General features: G+C 37.9%; 2 protein-coding genes across 3 annotated transcripts in view; both read right to left on the minus strand.

The window, feature by feature from the left end:
* Positions 1-1,722: 1,722 nt before the first annotated feature.
* LOC111345360 (neurotrimin-like) lies at positions 1,723-10,724 on the minus strand. Of its 2 annotated transcripts, XM_088730988.1 has the most exons (6): positions 10,213-10,724; positions 6,415-6,569; positions 5,636-5,968; positions 4,620-4,916; positions 3,798-4,094; positions 1,723-3,487 (listed from the first exon to the last, which is right to left on the minus strand). In XM_088730988.1, exons 2-6 carry the CDS (start codon positions 6,527-6,529, stop codon positions 3,240-3,242), a joined length of 1,290 nt encoding a protein of 429 aa, XP_088587114.1. In that variant the 5' UTR covers positions 6,530-6,569; positions 10,213-10,724; the 3' UTR covers positions 1,723-3,239. The 2 variants fall into 2 exon arrangements, with proteins under 2 accessions (XP_088587114.1, XP_088587105.1); XM_088730979.1 differs by lacking the exon at positions 10,213-10,724 and having other exon boundaries at positions 6,415-9,817.
* A 136-nt stretch (positions 10,725-10,860) lies between these two features.
* LOC148740813 (fibroblast growth factor receptor 4-like) overlaps positions 10,861-13,054 on the minus strand; it is a 32,898-nt gene continuing 30,704 nt past the window's right edge. The window contains exon 18 of the transcript XR_015990862.1: positions 10,861-12,765. The gene's annotated coding sequence lies outside the window, so the exon portion shown is untranslated. The remainder of the gene's footprint in view (positions 12,766-13,054) is intronic.

Here is a 13,054-nt window from a genome sequence, read left to right on the forward strand (position 1 = left end):
GCTGCCGCCGGGTTACTGACCACGGTTGGTGACGCAAGCTTTAAGCGGATTCGCTTCACAGTGGCCTAAGAAAAAAAGCTATTGAGAGAATTATGCGCCCATGAACTGTTTTCCATGTGGCTTACACTTGTTGATTTGCGCCCTTGTAGGGTCAAACCTCGATTATCCGGACCTCGATTATCCGGATTTCTCGATTATCCGGACTAGCTTTTCTGGTCCCCTTTTTTCATGAATATTAACTAGTCACATTTATTATCCATAGGAAAGCTATCATACGCCTAACTGAGTTATAAAATTCCAGTCAGAACTGAATTTGTTTCGCATAAGACAATTTTGGGCAAGGTTATTTCCCGCGTGACCTTAAACGCGCCTAACACGCACAGTAGTAAATTGTAATCAGAAATGGCTTGTGATTGTGGTTCATTCTTGCATGATTCTTGATTTAGTGTTACGATTTACAAATGTATTCAGTGTTGACTCATTAATATTAATATTTTCGATTATCCGGACTCTCGATTATCCGGACTCTCGACTATCCGGACTATTCGGGCCAGTCCCCAGTGGTTCGGATAATCGAGGTTCGACTGAAGTGTGCAGAATCTCTTCGTGGCTTAATTAGAGAACTAGTTAGACGCTTCTCTGTGCTTCGCACTAGCTCTTGACAAACAATGAATTTTCCGACTTTACGCAAAGAAAGAGGTATATCAGATGTGTATGATGTTTTTGTAAATTGTACACTTGTAAAGAGAGCTGTCCCAATTCATCCCTTGAAGAGCGAGAGAAGAAAAACGGTGTGTCATGTTTTCTTGTGATCTGTGTCTTCAGAGCTCTGTAAACTTACCTTGTGCGCAGAAAATGGATGGTCCAAAAGAACATTGAAATGTAGCGTGCGCCCACACTTATAGTGTGCTTATCTTCCTATGTTAGACGGAAGAAGTTCATGCTCGTTTATCTAATTCGAATGAGACGAGTCAAGTATCCTTGAGACGATTCGATTCGATCCGTGAAAATCGTGGAGATTCATCAAGATTTAACAACCTTCATCCACTAACCTCTGACGCTTAAATGTTCATACAGTGGTTATGAGAATCGACATATACTTAACTGGTGTCATACTTGGGTGTCGATCTGGCAGCTATAAAGTGGTTCTTGTCGTACTTAAGTGGTCGAACGCAGAGATGTAGTGTAAGTGGCAAACTATCATCTGCTCGTACTTTCAGTTACGGCGTGCCTCAGGGTAGTATATTGGGTCCTCTGCTACTCTTAATTTACGTTAATGATCTTCCCAACTCCCTGCGGGGCGCCGTGCCAAGAATGTTTTCCGATTACACCAATCTTACGTTATCTGCTATGACGTTAACAGAGCTTAAGCTAGCTCTAACCCCTGAATTAAATAACCATAGCTGTTGACTGGAAGCTAACAAGCTCAGTCTATGACGTTGCTAAAACAGAGCTAATGACTGTTGGATCAAGTTGGATCAAGTTGCTAAAACAGAGCTAATGTTGGATCAAGTTGCTAAAACAGAGCTAATGACTATTGGATCAAGACAAAGACCATCTGCCCAATGTGACGATGCAAAAATCAGAATTACCAAATTATCAAGAGAGTCGATAAGTCTCAACTCTCTTAGGGTAAGCACGTTGAAGTGATCTGTACCAAAATCTCTTCAGCTATAGGCGCCCTAAAACGTGTGCGGCCCTTTATATCCAAAGAAACTGCAATTCAAATTTATAATGCTTTAATTATACCTCATTTTGATTACTACTACCGTCTGAGACTGTTTGAGTGGTTACTTGAGTGATAAGCTCAAAAAATTACAGAATCGTGCAGCCAGATTTATTACTAAATCACCCTTTGATACGAGCTCAAACCACCTTCTCCCCACCCTCGACTGAGAGAGGCTATCTCTTCGACGAAAGAAACAAAAAGCCTTAGTGATGTATAAAATCATGAATGACCTTACTCCCAAATATCTACAAAATCTCTTCTCTCAGAGTCACTCTGCTTACAACTTAAGAAAATCTAATGGAAGGCTAACCCTGTCCAAGCAAAGCACCAATTATTTGAAACGAAGCTTCTCTTACAGCAGGGCTATGCTATGGAATAACTTGTCCAAAAGCTCAAAAAAATACTTCATCCGTTAAGCATTTTAAGCCAAATATCAAGAAGGTAGTTAATATATCGGATTCCCACACGGCAATTATATAAAGCAGTTGTAATTAGTATTAGTTTTTAACTTAAACTTAACTAATGATTTCCCGGTGTTTAAATAAAGATTTACATACATACGTACAACTAGAGAACGCGTTGAGTCCAGCCGTGCAAATCGTCAACGCGTAAGTGTGTATTGTGTTTTTCTGCATTCGACTCCCGGTGAGACGGATTTACTTTACTGAGGACGAGTCTAGTCGATCCGCGCGAATCAATATTTTCTACCTCTGTATTGTTTAACTAAGGCATGGGTCGCACTTGGCAAGGTTTGGTGTGAATGTGGTCAAATTGGTGTAAAAATCTGTCATCGGGGCACATTGCCTAATGCGACCCTAACTCTTCCAGTTAGCAAAAACTTTGAAAAACGGCCAAAACATCAAAGACGCCGTAGTGCTTGGGTGGGGCAGGCAGATTTCGGAAAACTCGGGCTAAACAATAGCTATCACAGCGGTAACTGTCATAGCTTGTCAGTAAACAGCAAACGACTCGACTGGTCGCGGAACTGACTAGGCATATGGCGCTGTGATAGCGTATTTTTCGCTTTTATCATAGCGGCTGTACAAACAGTTAAACGGGCGTTAACCCAGCTTTCATAGATCATAGGAAAGACAAAAAAGTGCTCGTGATTTAACTGAATAAAATGAATAAGCATCACCGCGATCGTTATTAACAATGCTTCAAAGGTACGCTTTTTTTTAACGTTTGTTTTCCTTTTTCAGTTCACTGCTCTCTCCCCATAACACGTCGATAAACGTGTGTCTGATTTATCAGAGTGTCATCACTGACATTTTTTTCACCTAGTGCGACCCTGATAGTTGAAACCAAAAGTTTTCCTTCCGGTTGCGGTTTCAAATTTTCTGTGTTTTTTTTTTTTGCCGGCAAAGTTGACTTTGCACAAGTGCGACCCATACCAAATATAATATTCTGAACACGGACTTCCGGCCGTTTCACGCCTTAAGAAAGAGGGAAGTTTATGTTTTCATTTACTCGTACCATGCTAATCATTTTCACTCATTGCTCACACCCCTCAAAATCCGGTATGTTCCCGCAAGATTCGACTTTCGGTTTGACGATTCGTCAACGACCGTAGACGAATCGCAACGGTCTGGGTGTATTGGGCATGTATGTTATCGCGATTTCTACACCGATTCCACAAAAACCCAATGACTACACAAATAAGTGCAGCTATCAAAATGCATGAAACAGCGATTATAGTAGTGTGGGATGCTGAATGTTCCAGCTGTCTTTCTGTGACAGGTGTGGGGGTAGTAGTTGCTGTGGATAAATTATGAAAAAAAGTATAAATTTCTCTAGAATCTGAAGTCTTAAATCTCAAGCATGTGAAGAATAACATTACTTATATTGGTAACAATAATAGTAATAACAATGATAACAATAATACTCAATTATGATAATAGTAATGATAATAATAAAAATCAGTCAGAATTATAACTTGAAAAAGATATAAATGAAAGCCAGAAATAGAAGACAAAAAAACAGCCGAGGAATAGGGAAGGAGTGCATAGGATGGAAAAACTTGTGAAATACAGGCCTTCGCGATTTTTATTCCAAACTGACATATCACCTTTGCTTAATACAGCTTCTCCTGAGTGGCTTCTCCCAACGCTGTTTTTTGCAATACACTGATAATTGCCATAATCTTCCATCTCTACTCTGGTTATGAACAGCTGACTACGATTCGTTGGCCCGTCTAGAGTAACACTTGCTCTGGGATTAGACTGTAAAGGATATGAAACATTATCCTTGATCCATTGGATTGTTGGCCTCGGGAAGCCCTTAGCAGTGCAACTAAAAGTAGCATTAGAACCGATCCAGGCACTTTGGTTCTTTGGACCTTCAACAATCTCAGGTTTTTGGACATCTGCAAAGTAACATAAAAAGAATGTATTTGACTCATTTTGATGCATGTGACGTTATGAGTTGTCTCATTAGTAGCTGTTCTTCGGAATCATCGCGCTTTTGGCTATTGGGAAAGCGTGTTTTATAAACACTGCTTCGTTAGCCTCGGTGCTTTCTTCTCTTATTCTGGGCTTTTCAAGGTGCGATTCCACTCAAATCTCCCCGCGCTTCAGTGCTCGTGAATAGTTGATGATGTCTAGGCATTCTGTGCGATGGTCGAAAAACTCTTTCAAAGAGGACTAAGCTTCGAGAGACCTTATTGACAAGATGACTAACCGAGTGCAGAAGCGGGTGAAACTTAAGCGAGGGCGGTAAAAGTTTGCTAAAACAATTTACGGAAAACACTGCTTACTTTTTCTCGATCCTTTGATAAAAAATGTTTTTATTAATTTAAGGAATTCTAAACCAGAAGCAGTCATCAAAGAGCCGAAATGAACTTGCGTCGGCAATTTTTCCGTACCAATTAAAAAAAAAAAGAAATTCTCACCTTTGTTTAGGAAAGCCACAACTGATTGGCTTCTTCCAATACTGTTATTTGCAATGCACTGATATTTTCCATAATCTTCCTTCTCTACTCCTGTTAAGAAGAGCAGGCTGCGAATTTGGTTGCTGTCCTGAATGACACTTGCTCTGGGGTTCGACTCTAAAGGATATGAAGCATTGTCCTTTATCCAATGAATACTTGGCCTCGGGAAGCCCTTTACAGTGCAGCTAAATGTAGCATTGGAACCAATCGAGACACTTTGGTTCTTTGGGCCATCAACAATCTCAATTTTTTGGACATCTGCAAATTGACATAAAAGGAATGTAATTGACTCATTTGGATGCATGTGACGCCAGGAGTTGTCGCATTTGTGGTCGTTTTTCGGGATGTCGGAAAAACTGTTTCAAAGAGCACTACACTTGAAGAGGGATCTTGATTACGAGATGACTAAGAAAGTGCAATTGCAAAAGCGGCTGAAACTGAAACGAGGACAGTAAAAGTTTGTGAAAACAATTTACAGAAAATACTGCTCATTTTCTCTTGATCCTTTCTGTTATGTTTGCATTGATTGATCTCTCGAAACACAAAGAAAGGTAATACAATGCTAAAAGATAAAGATAAAGGGAAAGGGAAAAAATGCACCAAGTGTAGTACACAGCGGTTAAAATGAAATCGGTTTTATTCACGTACCTAAGAGAACTAACTAAATAATTAAACACATGCTGTATATATGCAGTTCTCGAGGGTATTACATCACACCATCACGCCTCGCATTACATCGCGCATACTTCATGCTCGTTGGCATCCTATACACTACACCAAGTTTTAATCTTTTTTTATGTCTTATTTATTTATTGATTGATTTATTTTTTGATCTGTGGATGCACTCCCGCCCAACAATGAAATGATAGAACTTCGCTGGAAACAGAAAACTGGGTCTAAATATTGGATGAATAATTACGAGAGAGGCAAATGGTCCCAGTTATTATGTAAGGGTATGATTAGCTTGGTTTACTTACACTGGATCCTTGTTTCGAATGATTTCCTTGTGCAGTGTTTTAAGTAACCATTTCCCGCTTGGCACGTGTAGCGGCCAAATTTGTCAACTGTCAAATTTTTAAGCACTAATGGGCAGCTCAATTGAAGTTTGTGAGCACGTCTCTTTGAGGGCTGTTGGCATTTAGCTCCAAGTCGTCTACCCTCTGGGTCGTACCACTCGATATATTTGACCCATCTATCGAGATATCCTAAGTCTATCCTTCTGGGCTCTGCCGTACAAGTCAGGGTTATTGAGGCACCAGTGGATAAACTGTTGTTTTCTGGACTTGAAGAGATGTCGACAACGGGTCTAACTGGGTTAGAGATATCGATGATAAATTGTTATTGCAAAAAACGTATAATACACAATATTTTTCTGGCCTGTCTACGATAATAAAGATTATAATCAAATCTACTTCATTTATATATGTAGTGAAGCTCAGAAACTCTCAGACTAATCAAGCTTATCAATGCAGCTTTCCTAATGTTGATCTTCAACTTGTATAGGTCCGAAGGCCAAAACGTCATCTAAAACTATTTAAACGCTGGATCAGTCAAGAGTTTATCTTCTCTCTTTCTCATCTACTCATACTAAAAATTTGAAAGAAGATGTTTGTATTCTCTGAGTCCTTCTACAAGGAGCTGTTCGTTTGGTGGCCATTTTGCACTTTTTGTATATATACATATTTAGATACATAAATAAATGCAAGAAAAACATCTGCATGCACATGCCCTTAGAGCGGGACGTTTAACTCCTTACTTTTCAAGTCGGAATTGCATGTTTCGCCTCTGACGATTAGCAGATTCCATAAAGCGCCGGTATGAATTAATAGTGCTAGACACGTTGACGCTTCTCGAAGCCACAAGTTAGCCATCACAACAAGTTGACAAGTTTGGAGTTGCCTGTAGATGAGACTGTTGATTCAAAAATAGTTATTTTCCAGAAGGGGTTAGTACATTAAGGCGATAAGTCGAACAAGGGTATCATCAACTTATTGAATATAAATTTGCACGCTCAGGTAGTCACGAGAGAGAAAATGGAAAAAGGCAATGATACAAAAATTTGGCGATTTTACAAAAAGTAATTGCTAAAATATACTGAACTTAGCCAAAAAAAAAAACTCGTTATCTCCATACAGTTTTTTCTTGTGGTGGTACTTATTTTGTCTCTTAATTAATCAAATATTCATGAAACTATTTTGCCTGTAACCTCTTCAGGTTTATATTTCATACATTTATTTTACATTAGCTCGTAATAAAGCTATACGAATGTATGGATTCCCGCAAATTTTAGCCTCATCCAAGACTGTGATGATTGGACATTAGGGAAACAATCAGGAATGAACAATAGCAAAAATTGAAAAATGGCACCAACTCCAACAAAAAAATATACAAGCTATGATCTCACCAGTTGTGTCAATACAACCGCGCATTAAGGCATCACATATAACGTCTTGTAGCAAACCATTTTGTTTAATAACAAATCATATAGTTCTACATATCCGTTTGAAAAATATCTTTATTGCATATAGGTCTAGGTCACCGAGCCGCTCTTTACGACACCACGATCGAAACACATCTTCCCTATTTTTAATTGTTTTCATTTAAGTAATGACTTTTTTGGCAGCGAAAATGCAAAGGAATCACCAATGTGTGGAAAATGGCTACACTTACCTTAGGGTTTAGCAGTAAGACATCACAACATACCATTCATTGAAAGGAAGTGGAATTAATATTTGGTTGTCCTACAAAACGAGGTCCGGCGATAAAAAATGTGCGCACTTTACTGAGTCAAAAGTCATTTTTTATTAATAGAAAACGAGTCAGCAGATGTTGTATGGGGAAAATGATGGTTGGAGCGAAAAGCTCCTGAAGAGGCAACAGTTTAACAAGATAAAAGATTGTTTTCGCAATGCCTGTTTTAGGATCCGGTGGACTAGAGAAAAGAGACAGGGAGATGTGCGTGTACGCTGAATAGCGATTTGTGCGGGGGAAAGCTCTTGGCGTGCAGAGTGATCGTACACAATTGAAACCAGCTGTGTTTCTCCCACTTGTTTATTTATTATTTAAACTCAGTTTTCCGTTTAGGGCGAAATTCGGTACTTTCATTGTTGAATGGGGGTCTAACTAGGGTCTCATCAACCTATCGTATACAAGTTTACACTTAAGAGAGGGAAAATGGAAAAGATGATAAGTTACAAATTTGGCGATTTCGCACAAAGCAATTGCTGAAACTTACTGAACTTAGCCAAAAGAAATTCCTTACTTTTTTTCTCTTTTTTCTTTTTATATCCAGGCAGTTTCATCTTAATGCAGTATTCATTTTTCCTCTCAACTAATTACTCAGCAACATATTTTGCATGTAACTTCATTTCGCTTGGTCGAAATCCTTATCATTACCAAAAAAATATTTACGATACTGACAGCGACGAAGTTCGAAATGCAAACAACAGTCGATAACTCGGATTCGCTGGAACATATCATTTGTGTACAGCTGAAGTTTCGTTGCAGGAATATCTACTAGAAAATTCAAATTTGATAAAGCTTAGACATTGCTTTCGTTTTAGCTTAATTCAGATGGTTGATTTGTTTCGAAACAGTGTTTAGTTTACTTGTCATTTAGATTTTTTATCAATTCGTAAACCTTGTATTTCCTGCAACAGGTATTTTAACTCTTATTGACATTCCTTTATGCAGCCCTTTTATTCAAACATCCAAGGAACGAAATTTGCTTAATACGAGGTTCAAAATATTAATGTGAACTTGCAGACTCAAAATCAAGCGAGTGGGTGATCCCAGTTTTTTCCGGCGGTCTCAGCCATGACTGTCAATCCAAAAATAAGTGCTGTGTTCCGGTACGGGTAAATTATTTTTGTCAAGCTTAAAAAATTCAGATTAACGTGGGATTGACTACGTCAAGAAAGACTAGTTGTTATTTTTAGCTTATTAAATGGCAAAAGGTCACGAAAAAGGAATTGCCTCCCAATATCTTTGACATCTATTATTATTTGGAGGCGAATACATTTTGATCTAGTTTAATTCCACAAGCTTCAGTAAGTGAACTAAAGAAATATGATAAAGGACTCGTTCATGAATGTAAGACAGTCATTGGAATTTCAAAGATTCCGCTGTCCACAAACTGAGATTAAAGAACTGAATATTGAATAACCCGGCTATCCGGCAAAATAGAGATAGGAATTATCGAAATATTTTTTTACACGAGTTGCGTCGTCAGAAACGCTATATTCTGGCGTGGACGGTAAACTTCAGAGTGATCATTCGTTTGTCGTTATTGTTTTATAAGCCAGAAGTTGACCTCTTCGGTTTTTTATCCATGATATACATGCTTCCGTTTAGTGATCTTATCACCGAAAAGACAGTGGGAGTTCAAAGAATCATTTTTGTGTATTTTCCAAATAGTTCATCGATTGCAAGAAGAGCCAATTTGTTTTTTTAGGACACTAGCTTACGTCATTTTCCATGGTAAATAATTCTTTTTCGGTAAACGAATGACGACGACAAAAAATGATAGTTCGAATTTAGTGGGTTAACGAACAGACTCTGCTACAATGAATATATGAAGTTCATATATTCGTGTATCATACGTAACAGACTCTAGTAGAGTATTAGTTAAATTAAGAAAAGTCATAATGCAAGGAAAAATGTCAGTTTTCTTTTTCCTACCTGTGCAGCAACTTATTGTAAAAAAGAACATAATCTTAGTAATTAGAAAATGTGTCATTTGTTTCCCTACCCGTGCAATAACTTATTGTGAAAAATATCCTAAGGTTTACATGCAGCGTTAATTCTTAGCCATTAGACCAAAAGGTTTCATCCAGATACAAGCGATCAAATGTACCTTAATGGCGAGCTGGCGGAGAACAAAATAAGCCGATGTTATTTTAGTTTGTTTTTATATTCATACGAGCTGGTAAAGACAGCTGACATCACTAGTTATGAGGTAAGTCTACCTGTTTATGAATACGGAGAAATTTGGGAACCTGAAATTTGTACTGACACGTTCTGCATCAAGTTCATATTTCATACAACTATTTTACTTCAGCCGGTAATAAAGGTATACAAATCCATGGATTGCCTCAAATTTTAGCCCCATTCAAGACTCTAGCTGATGATTGGACATTAGGGAGACAGTCACGAATAAACGTTCGCGAAAATTCAGAATGTATGAATATTATGTTCAAGATAAGAAAATGGCACCGACAGTTCCCGCCAAAAACTATACAAGCTTTGAATTAACTAGTTGTCTCAAAATAACTGTGCTCTAACAAATAGCATATGAATTGTAAACTGACAATATAACGTCTTGTAGCAAAAATTTTTGTTTCGCAATAAATTCTATCGCTCTAAATATCCTTTTTGAAAAATAGCCTTATTGCATATTGGTCTACGTCTCCGCTTTTTACGACACCACCAGCGAAAAACACATCTTGCTTCCCTGTCTTTAATTTTTGTTTATTTATTCAAACAATGACATTTTTTTGGCAGCGAAAATGAAAAGGTAATCGCCAATGTGTGGATGGAAAATGGATACACTTACCTTAAGGTTTATCTGTAAGACTCAACAACATACCACTCATGGAATCGAAAGGTAGATGAATTAAGCATAGGTTGTCATACAAAACCGTCATGGGACAGGACACAGTAACAAAGACTTTTTTTCAAAAGTCATTTTTTATTAATAGAAAACTAGTCAGCAGATGTTGTATGAGGAAAATGGCAGTTGGAGCCAACAGTTTGACAAGATCAAAGATTATGTTCGCAGTGCCTGTTTCTCGTCGAATTGTAAAATGCTGCCGTCAACCAATTTGTAAATTAGTGTCCCGTGGACTAGAGAAGAGACAGGAAGATGCGCGTGTACGTTGTGGAGCGAAGTGTGTGGAAAAGCTCCTTGCAAGTAGGATGATCTGATTGTAAACAGCTGGGACCAGTTGTGTTTCCAAATTTTTTATTTATCATTTAAACTGAGTTCTCCGTTTAGGGCGGGATTCTGCAATTTCATTTTCGAACGTGACGTCATCTAGAGTTAAATATATATATATATATATATATATATATATATATATATATATATATGATGAGGCCCAGAAGGCCGAAACAGTACTGTCTGCAGTTATATATATATATATATATATATATATATATATATATATATATAGATATATATATATATATACTTCCTATTTTCCCTTTCCTTTATTTTTCCTTTATTATAGGAAGTATATATATATATACTTCCTATTTTCCCTTTCCTTTATTTTTCTATTAATATCGTATTTTCATTTTTCTTCTGATGCGGAGACAATAGAAGCGAACAAAAACCCTGAGGGCGGAATTGACACATTCGATGAGGGAGAGAAGCACATAAATTTAGTTTTCTTTTTATTTATTTTTAGTCTAGAAATATTAATGAATTAGTAAAGCGCGTTCGATCTAGCTTAGAAATTAACTCAATTTGCAGCGATCAATTCGAAGCTTCAGCACAAGCCCTCCCCTCCCCTCCCTTCCAAGGCGTTGTGTTTCAGGCAGTACAAGATAGTGTCAAATTAGAAAGCTGAGACAGTTTGGCCTCTGATCGATACCCGCAGGTTACCAAAAACCTCTCGAGACTGAAAAACGTTATGAGTAGTACGCGTTCTCCTTCGTTGAACGCAATATATTTATCACTGTTTTCATTATTACTATTTTTGAACATTTCGCGGCGTTCCGGCTTGTTCAAGCATACTCTTATGAAGGGTGAATAGGTTCAAAAATGTCATATGATGATTATCGGGTTTATCTGGCCGTGTCGTCGTGTTATCGCGTCGTACCGCAGTGTTATTGGGTGTTGTCGTCGTTTTATTGGGCCATGTCGTAATTTTATCGGGTCGTGTCGTCAATTCATTGGCTGTTGTCGTCGTTTTATTGGGCCATGTCGTAATTTTATCGGGTCGTGTCGTCAATTTATTGGCTGTTGTCGTCGTTTTATTGGGCCATGTCGTCATTTTATCGGGTCAAGTCGTCAATTTATTCGGTCAAGTCGTCGTTTTATCAGACTTTCCAGCTTCAGTCGTTTCATCGGGTCATGCCGTCATTTTATCGGTTCCTGTCGTCAATTTGTTCGGTCATATCGTTTTATCGGGTCATGTCATTTTATCGGGCTATGCGTCTTCAGAACGTCTTAACTACGGTCGCACCCAAAAGATTAGTACACAAGCTCTCACGACCACATACTATCAAAGTACAAGATTGAAGCGTCGATGGAAGCCCTACGGTTTTATGGAAAAAGGTTTCGTCTCGATTTAGTCTCGAAATTGGAGAGGCACAGTGTTGGACAAGATCAGTTAGATAGCGTAAAATTTCGTCTCGATCGGTTTGTAGGCGTTTTGAGTCGATATACACAAGCCAAACCAGATGTTGACATTCCAGTGAATTCTGTTATAGAAAAGCTCCGATATGCACAGAACATCATTGTACAGCTCTATAAAGACGTTTATTCGGGTTACAAACCAGAAAAAGTATATTCTGGATGCAAAGGAATACCAAGTTTTGATATTCCTAAAGAGCAGCTTGAGATGTTTTTGGAATACAACTTTTCAGTTCCCCAAATTGCTGAAATGCTAGGAGTAAGCCTCAGTACAATTAAGCGAAGATTTCGCGATTGTGATCTTTCAGTTTCTCAAACCTACTCTGCTATTGACGATAATGAAGTTGATGAAATAATACAGCAGTTAGTATCCGAATTTCCGAATTGCGGATACAGGAGGATGACTGTTTTTTTGCGTGGAAGGGGGATACATGTACAGTAATTCCGTTTTTCATAAGTGGAATTTAAAGATGGCTTGGCTTTGGTGTCAACAGATGCAGTTTGTCCTTCAGCACCAATCTTCTTGCAATTAAGAGACTAAATGAGATATATGTTTATAATGGGGGAATTGATAATCATTTAGTGATAATATTTGAGACATTACAGCCTCAAGTAAATATGCATGACAACATCATAACCTGCTAATTATTGCATGTTCATAATTGACACATACCTCACTTGCAAAAATTAAATGAATATGAGATGGGCCTGCTTGAAAAAAGGATCTGACAGTTCATCACCACAATCCTACCAATAAAAGCAGCAACATTTTATCTCACAATGTTGGAAGTGAATTAAATAAACCTGCGAATTACTACGTAGTAGTCACTTTTTATTTGTTAACATCTGCTATGAAATCGTGTGTTGCATTCTAGCTAGCAATACCCAAGTATATTGGGGTCACTATATTTTTGCATATTCCATGGTATAATTTGCATTACTTTTTCATATGTACACTAATAGTCACTTTACATGCATCTAAGAAAACTGTTTTGAAGTGCTTTGTAGAACTCAATTGCATGGGCAGAAATGTAAT

The sequence above is a fragment of the Stylophora pistillata genome, chromosome 1 (assembly GCF_964205215.1).
Source record: "Stylophora pistillata chromosome 1, jaStyPist1.2, whole genome shotgun sequence".
NCBI classification, from domain to species: domain Eukaryota; kingdom Metazoa; phylum Cnidaria; class Anthozoa; order Scleractinia; family Pocilloporidae; genus Stylophora; species Stylophora pistillata.

What these genes read in the sequence shown, in the direction of transcription:
- LOC111345360 (XM_088730988.1), bottom strand. Translation starts at nt 6,529, where the DNA reads ATGGCTAACTTGTGGCTTCGAGAAGCGTCAACGTGTCTAGCACTATTA. An exon ending in ATTCGAAACAAGGATCCAGT is followed by an intron (nt 4,917 to 5,635) that starts GTAAGTAAACCA and finishes GTCAATTTGCAG; the next exon opens with ATGTCCAAAAAATTGAGATT. An exon ending in TGTGGCTTTCCTAAACAAAG is followed by an intron (nt 4,095 to 4,619) that starts GTGAGAATTTCT and finishes GTTACTTTGCAG; the next exon opens with ATGTCCAAAAACCTGAGATT.